The sequence below is a fragment of the Dama dama genome, chromosome 5 (assembly GCF_033118175.1).
Source record: "Dama dama isolate Ldn47 chromosome 5, ASM3311817v1, whole genome shotgun sequence".
NCBI classification, from domain to species: domain Eukaryota; kingdom Metazoa; phylum Chordata; class Mammalia; order Artiodactyla; family Cervidae; genus Dama; species Dama dama.
In genome coordinates, this window is record NC_083685.1 from 69,245,625 (window position 1) to 69,266,551 (window position 20,927).

At 38.0% G+C, this 20,927-nt stretch overlaps 1 protein-coding gene across 2 annotated transcripts in view; it reads right to left on the reverse strand.

Annotated features, from left to right (window-relative positions):
• Window positions 1–20,927, reverse strand: part of KLHL2 (kelch like family member 2) — a 158,535-nt gene that overhangs the window by 108,671 nt on the left and 28,937 nt on the right. The window contains exon 3 of one of the 2 annotated variants that reach the window (XM_061142560.1): window positions 16,722–16,828. In XM_061142560.1, coding sequence (XP_060998543.1) covers window positions 16,722–16,828 — 107 coding nt within the window. Of the gene's footprint in view, window positions 1–16,721; window positions 16,829–20,927 lie in introns of those variants that run through there. The other variant, XM_061142561.1, reaches the window with a different exon arrangement.

Sequence of the window (20,927 nt, forward strand, 5' to 3'; positions counted from 1 at the left end):
ACCTCTAACTCCCTCTTCCTTCTTCTCTTCTATGTAACTCTGTGTACCTCTCCGGGTGTCCCTCACTGCGGAGAAACTTTTCATCTTTAACCAAGATGTTGTATCATCGGTGCTGTATAGATGGAGAAGTCTTGAGGTTACTCTAAGAATAAGACTGAAAACCAGAGGCAGGAGGCTTTAGTCCAAATCCTGAGAACACCAGAGAACTCCTGACTCCAGGGAACATTAAACGATAGGAGCTCATCAAACGCCTCCATATCTATACTGAAATCAAGCACCACCCAAGATCCAACAAGTTCCAGAGCAAGACATACCATGCAAATTCTCCAGCAACACAGGAACATAACCCTGAGCCTCAATATACAGGCTGACCAAAGTCACACCAAACCCACTGACATCTCAAAACTTATTACTGGACACTTCATTGCACTCCAGAGAGAAGAAATCCAGCTCCACCCACCAGAACACCGATACAAGCTTCCCTAACCAGAAAACCTTGACAAACCACCCGTCCAACCCCACCCACAGTGAGGAACCTCCACAATAAAGAGGAACCACAGACTGCCAGACCACAGAAAGGCCACCCCAAACATGGCAATATAAACAAGATGAAAAGGCAGAGAAATACCCAGCAGGTAAAGGAAAAGGATAAATGCCAAAAAAAAAAAAAAAACAAACAAAAGAGGAAGAGATAGGGAATCTACCAGATAAAGAATTCCAAATAATGATAATGAAAATGATCCAAAATCTTGAAAGCAAATTGGAGTTACAGATGAAGAGCCTGGAGACAAGGATCAAGAAGATGCAAGAAAGGTTTAACAAAGACCTAAAAGAAATAAAAAACACTCAATATATAATGAATAATGCAATAAATGAGATCAAAAACACTCTGCAGGGAACCAACAGTAGAATAATGGAGGCAGAAGATAGGATAAGTGAGGTAGAAGATAGAATGGTAGAAATAAATAACACAGAGAGGAAAAAGAAAAAAAGAATTAAAAGAAATGAGGACAACCTCAGAGAATTCTGAGACAATGTAAAACACCCCAACATTCGAATCATAGGAGTCCCAGAAGAGGACAAAAACAAAGACCATGAGAAAATACTTGAGGAGATACTAGTTGAAAACTTCCCTAAAATGGGGAAGGAAATAATGACCCAAGTTCAAGAAACTCAGAGAGTCCCAAACAGGATAAACCCAAGGTGAAACACCCCAAGACACATATTAATCAAATTAACAAAGATCAAACACAAACAACAAATATTAAAAGCAGCAAGGGAAAAACAACAAATAACACACAAGGGGATTCCCATAAGGATAACAGCTGATCTTTCAATAGGAACTCTTCAACCCAGAAGGGAATGGCAGGATATACTTAAAGTGATGAAAGAAAATAACCTACAACCCAGATTACTGTACCCAGCAAGGATCTCATTCAAATACAAAGAAGGAATCAAAAGCTTTACAGACAAGCAAAAGCTGAGAGAATTCAGCACCACCAAACCAGCTCTTCAACAAATGCTAAAGGATCTTCTCTAGACAGGAAACACAGAAAGGATGTATAAACTTGAACCCAGAACAATAAACAAAATGGCAACAGGATCATACTTATCAATAATTACCTTAAATGTAAATGGATTGAATGCCCCAACCAAAAGACAAAGACTGGCTGAATGGATACAAAAACAAGACCCCTATATATGTTGTCTACGAGACACCCACCTCAAAACAAGTGACACATACAGAGTGAAAGTGAAGGGCTGAAAAATGATATTTCATGCAAAAAGAGACCAAAAGAAAGCAGGAGTAGCAATACTCATAACAGATAAAATAGACTTTAAAACAAAGACTGTGAAAAGAGATAAAGATGGACACTACCTAATGATCAAATGATCAATCCAAGAAGAAGATATAACAATCATAAATATATATGCACCTAACATAGGAACACCACAATATGTAAGACAAATGCTAATAAGTATGAAAGGGGAAATTAACAATAACACAATAATAGTAGGAGATTTTAATACTCCACTCACACATATGGACAGATCGACTAAACAAAAAATTAACAAGGAAACACAAACTTTAAATGATACAATAGACCAGTTAGACCTAATTGATATATATGGGACATTGCACCCCAAAACAATGAATTTCACCTTTTTCTCAAGCACACATGGAACCTTCTCCAAGATAGATCACATACCATAAATCTAGCCATAAATCTAGCCTTGGTAAATTCAAAAAAATTGAAATCATTCCAAGCATCTTTTCTGACCACAATGCAGTACGATTAGATGTCAATTATAGGGGGAAAACTATTAAAAATCCCAACATATGAATGCTGAACAACATGCTGCTGAACAACCAACAAATCACAGAAGAAATCAAAATATGCATAAAAACGAATGAAAATGAAAACACAACAACCCAAAACCTATGAGACACTGTAAAAGCAGTGCTAAGGGGAAGGTTCATAGCAATACAGGCATACCGCAAGAAACGAGAAAAAAGCCAAATAAATAACCTAACTCTACACCTAAAGCAACTTGAAAAGGAAGAAATTATGAACCCCAAGGTTAGCAGAACGAAAGAAATCTTAAAAATTATAGCAGAAATAAATGTAAAAAAAGCAAAAGAGACCATAGCAAAAATTAACAAAACCAAAAGCTGGTTCTTTGAGAAGGTTAATAAAATTGACAAACCATTAGCCAGACTAATCAAGAAAAAAAGAGAGAAAAATCAAATCAACAAAATTAGAAATGAAAATGGAGACATGACAACAGACAACACTGAAATACAAAGGATCATAAGAGACTATTATCAGCATCTATATGCAAATAAAATGGACAACTTGGAAGAAATGGGCAAATTCTTAGAAAAGTACAACTTTCCAAAATTGAACCAGGAAGAAACAGAAAATCTCAACAGACCCATCACAAACACAGAAATTCAAACTATAATCAGAAATCTTCCAACAAACAAAAGCCCAGGACCAGATGGCTTCACAGCTCAATTCTACCAAAAATTTAGAGAAGAACTAACACCTATCCTACTCAAACTCTACCAGAAAATTGCAGAGGAAGGTAAACTTCCAAACTCATTCTATGAGGCCACCATCACCTTAATACCAAAGCCTGACAAAGATGCCACAATAAAAGAAAACTATAGGCCAATATCACTGATGAACATAGATGCAAAAATCATTAACAAAATTCTAGCAAACAGAATCCAACAACATATTAAAAAGATCATACATCATGACCAAGTGGGCTTTATCCCAGGGATGCAAGGATTCTTCAATATTCAAATCAATCAATGTAATACACCACATTAACAAATTGAAAGATAAAAAGCATATGATTATCTCAATAGATGCAGAAAAAGCCTTTGATAGAATTCAACATCCATTTATGATTAAAAACCCTCCAGAAAGCAAGAATAGAAGGAACATACCTCAATATAATAAAAGCTATATATGACAAACCCTCAACAAACATTGTCCCCAATGGTGAAAAATTGAAAGCATTTCCCCTAAAGTCAGGAACAAGATAAGGGTGCCCACTCTCACCACTACTATTCAATATAGTTTTGGAAGTTTTGGCCACAGCAATCACAGCAGAAAAAGAAATAAAAGGAATCCAGATAGGAAAAGAAGTAAAACTCTCACTGTTTGCAGATGACATGATCCTCTACATAGAAAACCCTAAAGACTCCACCAGAAAATTACTAGAGCTAATCAACGAATATAGTAAAGTTGCAGGATATAAAATTAACACTCAGAAATCACTTGCATTCCTATACACTAACAATGAGAAAACAGAAAGAGAAGTTAAGGAAACAATACCATTCACCATTGCAACGAAAAGAATAAAATACTTAGGAATAAATCTACCTAAAGAAACAAAAGACCTATATATAGAAAACTATAAAACACTGATGAAAGAAATCAAAGAGGACACAAATAGATGGACAAATATACCGTGCTCATGGATTGGAAGAATCAATATAGTGAAAATGAGTATTCTACCCAAAGCAATCTATAGATTCAATGCAATCCCTATCAACCTACCAATGGTATTTTTCAGAGAACTAGAACAAATAATTTCACAATTTGTATGGAAATACAAAAAACCTCGAACAGCCAAAGCAATCCTGAGAAAGAAGAATGGAACTGGAGGAATCAACCTGCCTGACTTCAGTCTCTACTACAAAGCCACAGTCATCAAGACAGTGTGGTACCGGCACATAGACAGAAATATAGATCAATGGAACGAAATAGAAAGCCCAGAGATAAATCCACGCATATGATTCAGTACATGTGAATCAGTTCTGATGAGGTGGATGAAACTGGAGCCTATTATACAGAGTGAAGTAAGCCAGAAAGAAAAACACCAATACAGTATACTAACACATATATATGGAATTTAGAAAGATGGTAATGATAACCCTGTATGCAAGACAGCAAGAGAGACACTGGAAGTTAATTCACTGGATGCTGAAGCTGAAGTTCCAATACACTAGCCACCTGATGCAAGTGAAGTGAAGTGAAGTGAAGTGAAGTGAAGTCGCTCAGTCGTGTCTCTTTGTGACCCCATGGACTGCAGTCCACCAGGCTCTCCGTCCATGGGATTTTCCAGGCAAGAGTACTGAAGTGGGTTGTCATTTCCTTCTCCAGGGGATCTTCCCGACCCAGGGATTGAACCCGGGTCTCCCGCATTGCAGGCAGACGCTTTTACCGTCTGAGCCACCAGGGAAGCCCACCTGATGCAAACAGCCAACTTATTAGAAAAGACCCTGATGCTGGGAAAGATTGAAGGCAGAAGAAGGGGACAACAGAGGATGAGATGGTTGGATGGCATCACCGACTCGATGGACATGAGTTTAAGCAAGCTCTGGGAGATGGTGAAGGACAGGGAAGCCTGGCATGCTGCAGTCCATGGTGTCATAAAGAGCTGGACACGACTGGGGCTGAACAACAACAATTTATTATGAAAACCAGATGTCTTCTACATCACTCCATTAAATACTTAGTACAAGACCCCCTTCCTACTACCCACTGAACTAGTTAAGCATTCAGGGATCATAAATAAGATCCTCTTTTATGGAGAGAAATGGAGAAGCAGAAAAGAGAAGGGATTGCTTCTAAACCCAGGGGACTCATGAAGAGTTAGAAGCAGGCCTGGACAACATGCATGGACATATAATGGCCCAAGAGTAGGAAGACATAAGCAACGGTGAAAGAAAACTCAGTTAAAAATGAGACAGTCTAAAAATAATGTTGAGCACTAGGGGACACCTTGCCAAAAAGGTTTAGTTCTACATTCATCAAGTTTTGATACCGTGCAGGGTCCTGTGGGGCTCCTGGTCACAAGGCCTTTTTTGTCCCCCCATTTCTTTCATTATAGAAACAGCCTCCATGACTTTATTCAGCCTCCATGACTTTCCCTGAGTTCCAATGGGCAGATGCAAGCAGTTGTTAATTATGGAAGGGAGGTGAAACAGTCAAAAGCAGCCTTGGGACAAGGTCCTGTTTCCACATCAAAGGATACACACAACAATATTTTTGAACTATTTTGCAGATATTGAAATTCCCTCCAGGTGGGAGAAGTAGATGATTAATGATGGTATGCTGCCCAAAAGCATGTAGATCCCAGACCAGTTGAACCTGAAGTTTGATGATGCTGACTCCTACTTATCTCACCACCAACCCATCAGAATGTCCACAGACTGATACATCACATGAGAGATAACCAATATACTCAAAACTATCCAACCTAAGCAGTGAAAACCATTTGGACCAGCTTCATTACATTAATTTTTTGATGTCTGATAATGCCCTCTTTGAACAATTATTACAGAACTTCTCTTTTTCCCAAGAAGGGACACATGGTTTTGCTGGCATGAGGCCACCATGTCATCCTTTGCTGGCAAAGCAATAAAGCAATTCTTCTCTACTTTACCCAAACTCTGTCTCTGACATTTGATTTGACACTGCTGTACAGAGAAGCCAAGCTTTCAGCATCAAAGATAAAAGAAGTATGAAAACAATGCCATCATCCCTTTCCTGTTAGAGAAACAACACAATGGTTTCCAGATTTCTTGAAAATTTGTTTTTGATGTCTGGGTCCCACATAATTAAGTGGAAATAAAACCTTCTTGGCAATATTTCCACCTGCAATTCTCTACTGAAATGTTAACAAAAACATTCCAATTTTAAAAGAAAATGTGGTGAGTGACAAAAAGTGGATACTGTACAATAATGTGGAATGGAAGAGATCATAGGGCAAGAGAAATGAACCACTACTAACCACACCAAAGGCCAATGTTCATCCAAAGAAGGTGATGCTGCATATATGGTACAATAGGAAAAGAATCCTCTATTATGAGCTCCTTGGAGAAAACCAAATGATTAATTCCAACAAGTAATGTTCCCAACTAGATGAAGTGAAAGCAACACTTGAAGAAAAGCATTTGGAATTAGTCAACAGAAAATGCATAATCTTCCATCAGGATAATAATACATAAGCGTGTGTTTCTTTGATGATCAGGCAAAACCTGTTACAGCTGGCTGAGAATTTCTGATTCATCGGCCATATTCACCAGATATTGCACCTTCAGATGTCCATTTATTTTAGTCTTTACAAAATTTTCTTAATTAGAGAAATTTCAATTCCCTGGAAGATGGTAAAAGGCACCTGGAACAGTTCTTTGCTCAAAAAGATAAAAAGTTTCCTGAAGATGGAATTATGAAGTTGTCTGAGAAATGGCAGAGGATAATGGAACAAAGAGTTCCAGAGACTAGCAAGGAGAGATAAGAAAGCCTTTTTAAGCAAAAAATGCAAAGAAATAGATGAAAACAAAAGAATGGGAAAGACTAGAGATCTCTTTAAGAAAATTAGAAATACCAACCAAGAGAACATTTCATGAAAAGGTAAACACAATAAAGAACAAAAACAGTATGGACCTAACAGAAGCAGAAGATATTAAGAAGAGGTGGGAAGAATACACAGAAGAGCTATACAAAAAAGATCTTGATGGCCCGGATAACCATGACGGTGTGAACACTCACTTAGAGCCAGACATCCTGGAATGTGAAGCAGGATGTCAACAGCTCAGGGAGTTTGCAGACTCCCTGTCTGCAAAAAAAAAAAAAAGTGTCATCTTTTGAAGGGAAAGGAAACTAACTCTTCTTGTAATTTTAAATTAATCATTACATTTTGTAACTGGGAAATAAAATGTTTATAAAAAGAAGTCTACTTTAAGACATTTTCAATCTTTTACCCTTACAATACAATGACCTTTAGGAATTGAGGGTAAAAACTAACAATGATAACCATGAAAATTACTGCCAATATAAATTGAACATTTTCTATGTGCCAAATAAAGGACAAACATACATGATCTCATATAATCTTTATAAGAATCCTAGGAATTATATTATTATCCCCATTTTCCAAAAGGGAAAACTGAGGCCAAAACTGAAGAAGAGACTAATGATCCCAGATTCAGTAATTCTGACAAGGGCTTGAAGGAAGGCACTTCACTAGGGAACTCCTAAATTAGGGCAACACAATGCAGATCAAATACTCCTTTTACAAACCTAGAAATTCTGTTTGGAAAAGTCTCGAGGAATAATAAATAAGATGGTCATTGAACTGAAATCAGGACATAAAAATGTGACTAGTCCCTCTCTGACTTTTCTAATCAGCCTCAGTTAAAGGCACCATCCCCAAATCACTTGCCCAATATGGTTCACAACCCCTCTACTGTCTTTCCTACATTTGTCTTTTTTACAATTACTTAATTTTATTATTTATTTTGGCTGAGCTGGGTCTTCGTTGCAACGGGCTTCTCGTTGTCGTGGCTCCTCTTGTTGCAGAGCACAGGCTCTAGGTGAGTGGGCTGCAGCAGTTACAGTGCATGGGCTCAGCAGTTGCAACACATGAGCCCTGAGTGTGGGCTCGGGAGCTGTGGCGCTGAGGCATCAATGCAGCACAGAGAATCTTTCCAGACCAAGGATCAAACCCGTGTTCCCTGAACTGGCAGGCAGATCTTAACCACTGGGCCACCAGGGAAGTCCCTTTTCTTACATTCTTGACTGTTTAACTCAGTTCAGGAGCAACAAGAATGTAACAGGTTGAAAAGTGAGGTGGTCTCCAGAGTCCTCACTACTCTCAAAACACTAAGCCTATTCTCTCCACATTGCCTCTGCAGTTTTTTTGTGTGTATAAACCCTTTGTACTCATTACATTTCAGGAAATGTCAGATCCTCATCCCTCAATGCTGTCCATCACAGTCCTCACTATCTGTATTACTGCTCTGAACAGATCTTCCACAAACTATTATATATTTAAAGTGTGCACATCTATTAATACATGCCACGCTGTTAGTCTGCTTGGATTGTTCAATGCTTGCACCTTGACCATTCTAATAAACCATCCTTTGACAAAAAGCAAAAAAGTGTGTATAACTCATTTCTCCAATGATATTAATAACTTATTGGTACAAGAAGTGGGCTAATATTGTTTATTACCCCTTGAAGTATCTAGCAGAATGCTGGGCATAGGAAATATTTAAATTTCTAAAATATGAACAGATATGCATTTGTAAACTATGTATTTACAAGCATTTGTTCTATCAATAATCTAAGATTATAAGCTCATTTTTGGAAAAGATAGTAACTTCATTTTCTTGAACAGTACTATACTAGATATTTAGATTTTGCTTTCTTAAGAATGAAGTTAAGGGAGGATGTGGCCCGGTTGGCAGAGTAGGAAGACCTGGAGCTCACCAGCTCCTACAGACACACCAAATTACAACTATTCACAGAGCAACTATAAATGAAAATGACCTGAAGACTAGCAGATATCTCCCACAGAAAGAAATAGAGAAGGAACCACAATGAGAAGCTAGAAGGGACAAAATGACAAGACCTACTCAAGATCTAACTCACCTGAATGAGCAACCCACAAACAAGAGTATAATCACAATTACAGAGGTTCTCCCCAAAGAGCAAGGGTTCCGAGCCCCATATCAGGGTCCCCAGCCCAGGAATCCTACACCAAGAAGACAAGCCACTACAACATCTGGTTTTGAAGGCCAGAAGGGCCTGAGTGCAGGAGAGCAAGAGGGCTGTAGGAAACAGACTCAGCTGTTTCAGGGATGTGCAAAATCTCATACACTCTGAGACCCAGGACAGAAGCAGTAGTTTGAAAGAAGCCTGGGCTAGACCTATATACTGATCTTAGAGAGGCTCCCAAGAGGCAAGAGATCACCCTGAGGGCACCAGTGCTGGTGGCAACCATTCTGGGGATATCATTCTACCACAAGGACCCTGCTACTGGCAATGCCATTTTGGGATCCACCCTACAGACTGTTAGCTCCAGGGGCTTACCTGCACACCAGCAAGCTGGCAGCAGCCCTGTGCCCCAATCAGGGTTATGCAGACAGCCTCAGGGGAAGCCGACCCCAACCTCCAGCCCGACTACAGCCACTATGCAGGGCACATCTTGCAGCCAGCCAGGCCAGGAACCAGGAATCTGCCTACCAAAGTGCCCACAGTCCTCTCCCCACCACAAGAGAAGGAGCCACACAGTCCATATGGGGGCACCCCAAGAACATATACCTCTGAAATAGGAGGGGAGCAAGCTACTGGGCCCTACAGGATGTCAATATATAAGGTTACTTCTCCAAGATCCAGAAATATAACCAACTTGCCTGAGAAATACAGAAAATTGGGCAAAATGAGGAGAGAGCAAAATATGCTCTACATAAAGGAATAAGACAAAACTTCAGAAAAGAACTAAAAGAAATGGAGGCGGGCAACCTACCTGATAAAGAGTTCTCATTAATGATCATTAAGATGCTCCATGAATGTGGGAGAAGAATTAGATGAACACAGTGAGAATTTTAAGAGACTTAGAAAATATAAAAATAAACCAAACAGACATGAAGATAAAACACTCAGAAAAAAGAAACTGGAAGGAAAAGTATTTTAGATGATACAGAGAAGTGTAATAACAATGTGGAAGACGGAGTAGTGGAAATCATCCAAGGTGAACAGGAAAAAAAAAAAAAGAATTTGAAAAAAATGAGAGTAGTTTAAGAGACCTCTGGGACAACATCAAGCATACTAACATTCATATTATAGGGGTACCGGAAAAAGACAGAAAAGGGCAGAGAAGTTACTTGAAGAAACAACAGGTGAACTTCCTTAACCTAGGGAAGGAAATAAACATTCAGTGAGAGGAAGCAAAGAATCCCAAACAAGAGGAACTTAAAGAGGTCCACACCACAGCAATTGTAATTAAAATGGCAAGAATTAAAGATAAAAACAAAATCTTAAAAAGCAGCAAGAGAACACCCCAGACTGTCAGCTGACTCTTCAGCAGGAACTTAGCAGACCAGGAGGAGTGCCGTGATATTCCAACTGATGAAACAATAAAATCTACACCACACATGTTCTACCTGCAAGGCTCTCATTCAGATTTGAAGGGAAAGAGGAGAAGAGTTTTCCAGATGAGCAAAAGCTAAGAGAGTTTAGTACCACCAAACCAGCTTTATAAGGAATGAATTCAAGGAATTTCTCTAAGTGAAAAAGAAAGACCCAAACAGAAACATGAAAATTGGGAAATGAAAATTCTCACATGTAAAGGCAAACAAATAGTAAAATTAGTAGATAAGCAACTTAAAGGCTAGAAGGAAGGTAAAAAGGCAAAAATAGTAAAATCATTTATAGCTACAATAAATAGTTAAGGGATATACAAACAAAAAGATGTAAAATATGACATAAAAAACATTAAATAAAGGGAGGTAGAAGTAAAAATGCAGGGCTGTCACAATGCATTAGAACTGCAGAGATCTTCAATTTAAAATAATCACGTACATACACGCACAGGTTGTTATACATGAACCTTAGGGTAACAACAAAAGAGAATCATCAGGGATTCCCTGGTGGCTTAGTGGTAAAGAGCCTGCCTGCCAGTGAAGGAGACATGGGTTTGATCTCTGGGCCAGGAAGAGACCTCATATGCTATAAAACCACCCCATATGAGCCACAACTGCTCAGCCCACTTGCCACAACCCCTGAAGCCTGCATGCCTAAAGCCCGTGCCCTGCAACAAGAGAAACCACTGCAATGAGAAGACCTCTCACAGCAATTAAGAGCAGACCTCACTCGCTGCAACAAGAGAAAAGTACACACAGCAGAAAAGACCCACCACAGCCAAAAACAAACAAATAAATAAATCTTTTAAAATTAACTAAATTACATGACATTTTTAATAGGAATGTTAAAGAAAAAGGAACAAAAGAGAACCATAAAAAAGACCAGAGAACAATTAACAAAATGGCAAGAACTACATGTACATCAATAGTTTAAATGAAAATAAACAGACTGCTCCAATCAAAAGACAGAATGGCTGAGTGGATTAAAAAAATAAAACCTATCTGTATGTCTCCCAGGTGATGCTAGTGGTAAAGAACCCGCCTGCCAATGAAGGAGACATAGGAGACGCAGGTCCAATTCCTGGGTCAGGAAGATCCCCTGGAGGAGGGCACAGCAACCCACTCCAGTATTCTGGCCTGGAGAATCCCCATGGACAGAAGAGCCAAGAAGTCTACAGTCCACAGGGTCATACAGAATCAGACACAACTAAAGCAACTAAAGCACACACATTTGCTACCTACAAGAGACTTAGTCCAGACCTAAAGATACACCCAGACTAAAAGTGAAAAGATAGAAAAATATTCCACATAAATGCAAATGAAAAGAAAGCTGGGGTGGCAGATGTATATCAGACAGGACAGACTTTAAAACAAAGATGTTATCAAGAGACAAAGATGGGCATTACCTAACGATCAAGGGATCAATCCAAGAAAATATAACAATTGTAAATGTATACACACCCAACATGCATGCATGCATGCTAAGTCACTTCAGTCGTGTTTGACTCAGTGTGATCTTACGCACTGCAGCCCACCAGTCTCCTTTGTTCATGGGATTCTCCAGGTAAGAATACTGGAGTGGGTTGCCATGCCCTTCTCCAAGGGATCTTCCCAACCCAGGGATTGAATGTGCGTCTCTAATGTCTGCTGCACTGGCAGGAGGCTTCTTTACCACTAGTGCCACCTGGGAAGCCCAACACAGGAGTACCTGAATAAATTAAGCCAACAGGATTACAATAATAGTAGGGGACTTTTAACACCCCATTTATATCTATGGACAGGTCATCCAGGAAAAATATCAGTAAGGAAATTAGCCTTAAATAACACATTTGACTAGATAAATTTTCTATGTATATATAGAATATGGGCTTCCCTGGTAGCTCAGATGGTGAAGAATCTGCCTGTAACACAGGAGACCTGGCTTCAATCAGAACACAAGTAAAAAGCAGCAGAATACACATTCAAGTGCACAAAGAACACTCTCTAGGATATGTTGCCACAAAACAAATCTGAATAAATTTGAGATGACAGAAATCATATCAGTGGTATGAGAAGAAAAATCAACAAGAAAAAAAATGAAAAAGCACAAACACATGCAGCCCAAACAATATGCCACTGAACAACCAACAGGACACTGAAGAAATCAAAAGGAAATAAAAATCTGGAGACAAATTAAAATGAAACACAATCCAAACATGACACAATAATCCAAAGTCTATGGAACACAGCAACAGCAGTTCTAAGAGGAAAGTTTACAGTCATACAAGCCTACCTCAGGAAATAAGAAAAATCTCAAAGCAATCTAACCTTATACCCAAAGGAAATGGAAAAATTAAAATAAACCAAACCTAAAGTTAGTAGAAGGAAAGAAATAATTAATATCAGAGCAAAAATAAATAAAATAAAGACTAAAAACCAGAAAAGATCAGTGAAAGAGCTGGTTCTTTGAAAAGATACATAATATTAATAAATCTTTAGCCAGATTCATAAGACAGGGCCCAAATAAACAATTGAGAAATTACAGATGAAACCACAAAAATACAAAAGATCATTAGAGATTACTGTGAACAAATATACATCAACAAATTGGGCAATTTAAAATAGATGTATTCCAAGCAATATAAAATCTCCAAAGACAATCAGGAAGACACATAAAATATGAAGACTGGTTACCAGTAATGAAACTGAACCAATAATTGTGAAAATTACCAACAGAGAAAAATCCAGGACCAATAGGTGATACTCTAGCAAACATTTAAAGAGTTAACACCAACTCAAACTATGCCAAAAACTGAAGACAAAGGAACACTTTGGAGTGCATGCTGTAAGATCAGCATCACCCTACCAAAACAGGCAAAAACACCACCCCAAAATAAAACTACAGGCCAGTACCACTGATGAACACAGGTGCAAAAACTCTCAAAATATTAGTACACTGAAATCAACAAGGCACCAAAAAAATCATATACCATATCAAGTGGACTTTATCCTAGAGACATATGATTAAAGATGATTTAATAATCCACAAACCAATCAATGAGATATACCACTTTAACACACTGAAGAATAAAAATGATATGATCATATCAATAGATGCACAAAAAGCTATTGATAAAATTCAATATCCATTTATGATAAAAAAAAACTCTCTAGAAAGTGAGCACAATATATATATTGTGAACCTACCTCAATATAATAAGGCCATATATGACAAGCCCACAGTTATCATACTCAATGGTGAAAAGCTGAGAGCATTTCTTCTAAAATCAGGAACAAGACAATGATGTCCACTCTTGCCACTTTTATCCAACATAGTTTTGGAAGTTCTACCCACAGCAAACAGGGAAGAAAAATAAATAAAAGGAATCTAAATTGGAAAAGAAGAAGTAAAACTGTCAATGTTTGCAGAGGACATGACCATATATAGAAAATCCTAATAATGCTACCCAAAACTATCAGAATTAATTTAATACATAAACTCAGTAAAGATCTAGGATAAAAATGTAATATTCAGAAACATGCTGTGTTTCTATACACTAATAACAAACTATCAGAAAGAGAAATTGATCACATTTACAATTTCATCCAAAAGAATAAAATACCTCAGGATAAATACAACCAAAGAGGCAAAAAACTTGTACTTTGAAAGCTATAAGACATGGATGAAAGAAACTAAAGACAACAAAAGCAAATGGAAAGAATACTATGCTCATGGGTTGGAAGAATTAATATGGTTAAAATGATGATAAATCCTAAGGTAATCTATAGATTCAATGCAATCCCTATCAAAATACCCATGACACTTTTCACAGAACTAGAACAAATAATTCTAAAATTTGTCTGGAAACACTCCAAATAGCCAAAACAATCTTAAGAAAGGAGAACAAAGAGGGAGGTATCATGTTCCCTGACTTTAAATTATATTACAAAGCTACAGTAATCAAAATAGTCTGGTATCAGTACCAAAAAAAAAAAAAAATACATGGGTCAATGTAACTAAATAGAGAGTACAGAAATAAATAAAACTTAAATGGTCAATTAATCTCCAACAAAGAAGGCAATGGGGAGTAGACAGTCTCTTTAATAAATGATGCTGGGAAAAGTAGACAGCTTCATGCAAAAGAATCCAACTGGACTGCATTCTAATATCATGCACAAAAATAAACTCAAAATGGATTAAAGACTTAATGTAAGACCTGAAACCATAAAATTCCTAGAGGAAAGCATAGACAGTATGATCAAAGCAATATTTATTGGATTTCTCTCCTCAGGGAAGGGCAACAAAAGCAAAAATTAACACATGGGACTACACAAAATAAGAAGCTTTTGCACAGCGAAAACTATCAACAACTAGGTAGTCAGCCTACCAAGTGAAAGATGTACTTCCAAATGAACCATCCAATAAGGAGTTTCCATCCAAAATAAACAAAAAACTCATACAACATCAAAAATAAAAATAAAAATGGGCAGAGTACTTGTATAGACATTGCTCCAAAGAAGACATACAGATGGCCAACAAACATATGAAAAGGCAGTCAGCATCACTAATTACCAGGGAGATGCAAATCAAAATCAAAATAAGATTTATATCATACCTGTCAGAATGGCTATTTTCAAGAAGTTAACAAATAAGAAATATTGGTGAAGATGTAAAGAAAAACCCTTGTGCACTGTTTGCAGGATTGTAAACTAGTACAACTACTATGGAAAACAGTATGGAGGTGCCTCAAAAAATTAAAAATACAACTACCATATGATTCACCAATTCCACTTTCTTCACACCTGAAGAAAACAAAAACAGTAACTGGAAAAATATGTGCACCTCTACATTCATTGCAGCACTGCTTACAATAGCCAACATATAAAAGCAACCTGTGTCCACTGATAGATAAAAGGATAAAGAAGATGTGGTACATATACAATGAAATATAGATAGGCATAAAAAAGAATGAAATCTTACTGTTTGCAACAACATGGATATACCTAGAGGATATCATGCTAAGTGAAATAAGTCAAACAGAGACTACAAATACTACATGATTTCATATGTGAAATCAAAGATAACAAAACAGAATCAACAAACACAGAGAAAAAATGGGTGATTGACACAGGTTGAGTACAGTGGAAAGGGGGAGAATTAGGTGAATAGTTAAGTGATACAAACCTATAATTATGAAAATAATAAAGACATGGGGATGTAATATACAACATAAAGACAGTAACATTATAGTAACTCTGTATGGGGATATGTGGTTGAAGGACTTATACAGTGATCATCTGATCATTTCATAAAGCATGCAAATGTCAAATCATTAAACAGTGCTCTTGAAACAAAATATTGTACATCAACTGTATTTTTTTAAAGGGTTTAAAGACAGAAAAATGAATTTAAAGGCTTCCAGCGTGGCATGAGTAAACTACTTTTTTGTCCGAAATACTAAAATTATTCTATGTATTTTTATAACTAAGTATCCACTCTATTTTCTTATATTTCTGAATCAAAAGGCATTTATTAAACATTTATTTGTTCACTATAAACACTGATGAGGCAAATGTGAAAATCATTTGAAGAAATGCAGAAGAGTAAAAGCAATTTACTTTCGTCAAAATGAGAAAGTGCTAAAAGCTCTTATAAACTGCAAGAAGGCAAACTTAGCCAATATATGCAAATATAAATGCAAAAGAGGGAGGCTGAGCATAACATTGTACTTGTATGTAATGTACACATGTATGTACACAACATGATAACAATAATGAAAAACAAAGATGAAGAGTAATTTAAAACAAAACAATAGCATTTTCTTCTACTACAATGTTTAATTTCATAACAATAAAATGTTAATAAGAAAAGAAAATGTGGGACTTCCTTGGTGGCACAGTGGTAAGAATCTGCCTGTCAATGCAGAGGACAAGGGTTTGATCCTTGGTGTGGGAAGGTTCCACATGTTATGGAGCAACTAAGCTCATGTGCCACAATTACTGAGCCTGAGCTCTAGAGCCTGCGAGCTGCACCCACTGAGCCTGTGTGCGACGGCTACCAAAGCCCGCGCGCCTAGAGCCTGTGCTCTGCAACCAGAGAAGCCATCACAATGAGACGCCCGTCACTGCAGTGAAGAGCAGCTCCCTCTCACCACAACCAGAGAAAGCCCTCGTGAAGCAAGGAAGACGGAGTGCAGCCATAAATAAGTAAATAAAAAACAGAAAATGTGGAAAGAAAAGCCCACTTCTGTTTACATTTCATAAATGTCCATAACCAAACATTTCATACCTGTAAACATGGCATGAAAGTAAGGACTACAGGCAGCCAGCACCACTCTATGGGCAGAAATTTCCATGTCTTCAGCCACAATCGTGACATCACACAGCAGATTCTGACTGTTCAAGAGAGAAAGAGAGAAAATTTAAATGATAACAACAGTAAATGTACTGAACATCCTATGAAAACTTTTACAGTAAAAGCCCAATTTTCTGAAGACTTAACTAAAAACTGCCATCCTTAAAAATGAGTTCCCAAACATGAGTCAACTGCATCTTTATGTCTCTTTTCCTTTTGTCAATAATCCCTCCTAGTGCTCTAGTTTCAAGATGGATCTTAAATGGAATTATACTGAACACCTCAAAAGCACATAATTACATTCAGCTTCAATTATAATTACTCATTGATCCAAATCTTTTATCACATAATTATCTTGGCCTTACTGGTAAGGTAATTAATATCAGTTAGTCGCTCAGTTGTGTCCAACTTTTCAAGCCAATGGAGTATAGCCCACCAGGCTCCTCTGTCCATGGAATTCTTCAGGAAAAAATACTGGAGTGGATAGCCATTCCCTTTTCCAGGGGATCTTCCTGACCCAGAGATCAAACCGAGTCTCCTGCATGGCAGGCAGATACATTACCATCAGAGCCACCAAGGTATAACAATGGCTTACTAGCTGATGTTCATTAACTAATAAGATAAAAACAAAGGCAAACCAGTATTAAGTCACACCCTGGGATAGGTCACATGGAGTTTAATGCCACATTATAGATCAAAGACATGTTTAGTTTTAGTATTCAATTCCAGCAACAATGTATTTTTAAAACAGTACTTGCAGACAAGAGAGATTTGATCAGGCTTCCTATCATTCAGCCAGTTTGTGTCTACTGAATGTGGCCCTTACCTTTTCCTTCCAAGTGTGCATGCTCACAAGACGCTGAATGACTTTGGATGAGGAGAAGATGGCTACAAATAAAGTCCAGCAATAAAAATAACAGAAATTTGTTTTAGCAGCCCATACCCAAAGTATACATGGTGAGTTTATATTTCTACTATGTGAAATCGAATTAGGCAATTGACTATAAAATTAAAGTCTTTCAGAATGAAGGTATAAATAAAGTTGCTAATTAGCAAAATCTACATTTATTCATTCATTCATCAAATATCTAAAGTGCATACAGGGCACCAAGGACAATGTCAGTTTACCACAATAAATAAGACAATGCCCATGACAGAAAGGAATCTACCCTGGAGGCTGGGAAAGAGACAAGCTAACAGATACTCACAAAATGAATTGACAGCTCTTAGGATGAAGGAGCCTGGTAGGCTGAAGTCCATGGGGTTGCGAAGAGTCGGACACGACTGAGTGACTTCACTTTCACTTTTCATTTTCAGGCATTGGAGAAGGACATGGCAACCCACTCCAGTGTTCTTGCCTGGAGAATCCCAGGGACAGCAGAGCCTGGTGGGCTGCTGTCTATGGGTCGCACAGAGTTGGACACGACTGAAGCGACTTAGCAGCAACAGGGCAAGTGTGGGAGGCTGGAGTACACAGCACACAGGCCAAGCCCTAACATACAGGAAAGCTTTGGAAAGAGGATAACTTCTAAGCTCAAGTCTGCAGAAGAACAGGGGTTACACAGGCCTCATACAAAACTCAAATGACACAGAAAAAAAATAGGCACTCATCTCCCAAATGAAACATCGTAACAATTGGTCCTTCTCAGGAAAAAAACTCCTTTGAAAATAAATCACACCCAAATATATCAACACACTCTTTGGTTTTCAGGTATCAAAGGAGTGAATTTCTAAGACTAGAAAACCCTATCATTTCTGTATATACAGAAGCGTTCCCTAACCATCGGGAAGGCATTCCAAGACTTCCAGTGGATCCCTAAAACCGCAGATAGCACTGGAACCTGTATGTACTGTTATTTCCCATACATATATACCCATGATAAAGTTTAATTGATAAATTAAGCATAGTAAGAGATTAACAACAGTAATAATAAAACAAAACAATAACTATACTATAATAAAAGTTATCTGAACGTACTCTCACTCTCTCAAAATATCTTACTATACAAATTTAATGTGTTTTCCATTTTAACTGAGCAATTATCATGCCCTGTGGCTATAACTTTCACAGTTTGAGGTGTGACAGCAAAATTAGCACAAATTTCTTTTTCGTTTTTCACAATTTCACAGATGGAAGGTTCATTCTTACCACAGACCTTAGCAACCTCAGCACATGATGTTTTTTCCTTCTGTTAAGTCAAGAACATTTACACTTTTCACTTAAAGGAAGTACTTTACAGCTTATCTTTGGCATATCTGAATTGCCAGCATCACTTCTCCTGCACTTTGGGGCCATTATGAAGTAAAATAAGGGTCACTTGAACACAAGCACTGCAACAGTCACCCTAATGGCTGAGAGAGCTGCTGAGTGACTAACGGCTGAGACACGCTGGACAGAGGGGTGAGTCCCGTCTCAGGCTGGCGAGAGCAGGACAATATCACCCACCACCAGAACAGGGCTCAATTTAAAGTTTATGAAGTTTATTTCTGGAGTCTTCCATTTAATATTTTCAAACTGTAGTTGACCATGATAACTGAAACCTTGGATAAGGGGGGGACTAATGTGTATCTTCTTAAAGTTAGAATGTGCCAATAGGCTCTGAGGTATCTAAAACAGTTGGTAGTTTCAGGAAACAAGAATTTACTTTCTACTGGAGGTGGGGGTGGTAGAGAGATTATGCAGCATCTGTCCACCTTTCTTCCTCAGGTGCACAGGATGAGCCAGACTCAGAGCTGGTCAGCTGCTTCATCAGATGCTGGCTGCTCAGCATGAGGGGAAGTGAGATAGAAAAACAGGCTGTTTTAAAAATGAAAGGGTTCCTGATCTCTGACTTAAATCAGTCATATTTAACCAAACCTCCTATAACTGATAATATCATTCAACAGACAAGCAAGATGCAACCTAGCTAAAATGTCAATAATCTTGAAGAGCAACACAGCTCCATAACAAGTGGTACCACCATCAACTTTTTCTCCTTAAAACAATGATGGTTCGAGTCTGAATTTCTGTAGCAGTGAAGCACAAGGAAAACCTAGCTGCTGGTTCACCACCACGTTCAGAGTCCTGAAAAACAGCACAGATTGTACCTGCCGAGATTTCAAAGCAAAGGTAAGAAAGGGTGATGGCCAACTATGGTCAGCGATTTAGAAAGTGCCTTAAACAAGAAAAGGATCCCAGAATAGAGAATTTCACATAGAAACACGAGAGAAGAATGACAGGGAAAAGAGATAAGACAGAGTCACAAGAAGATGTGGCAAGAAGCACATTACTGAGTATTTGTAGAGAAGGGAAGGTAAGGAATCCAGATTTAAGGACTTCTAAGATACCTGGTCACAGTTAAGAGGGAAAAAAAAAAAAAAAACAGTAAGTGGAAATAAAATGAAAGAAGATATGAGCAACAGGGAAAAGATAACAGGGATGAAGCAAAGTGGAAACATGAGGATTTTACAGACAGGAAACAGTAATGGTAGAAGTGAGTTTCTGAACATGTGTGATGAAAACTCAACTACGTGCAGAAAAAGGAAAACATGTACAAGGAAAACATCTTCATTAAAAATTATTTTAAAAATCTGATGAAATAAAACATGAGCTAGATACTCCTGCTGTTATTGCTGCTGTTCAGTCACTAAGCTGTACCCGACTCTTTGTACCCATAGACTGCAGCACACCAGGCTCCTCTGTCCTCCGTTATCTCTGGGAGTTTGCTCAAATTCCTGTTCACTGAGTCGGCGATGCTATCTAACCTTCTCATTCTCTGCTGCCCCTTTCCTTTTGCCTTCAACATTTCCCAGCATCAGGGTCTTTTCCAATGAGTCATCTCTTCCCATCAAATGGCTGAAGTACTGAAGCTTCAGCATCAGTCCTTCCAATGAATATTCAGGGTTGATTTCCTTTAGGGTTGACTGGTTTGATCTCCCTGCTGTTCAAGAGACTCTCAAGAGTCTTCTTCAACACAATTCAAAAGCATCAATTCTTTGGCATTCAGCTGGCTTTATAGCCCAACTCTCATATCTGTACATGACTACCAAAAAAATAACAGCTTTAATTACATGAACCTTTGTTGGCAAAGTAATGTCTGATTTTCAAAAAGCTGTCTAGGTTTGTCACAGCTTTCACTCCAAGGAGCAAACATCTTTTAA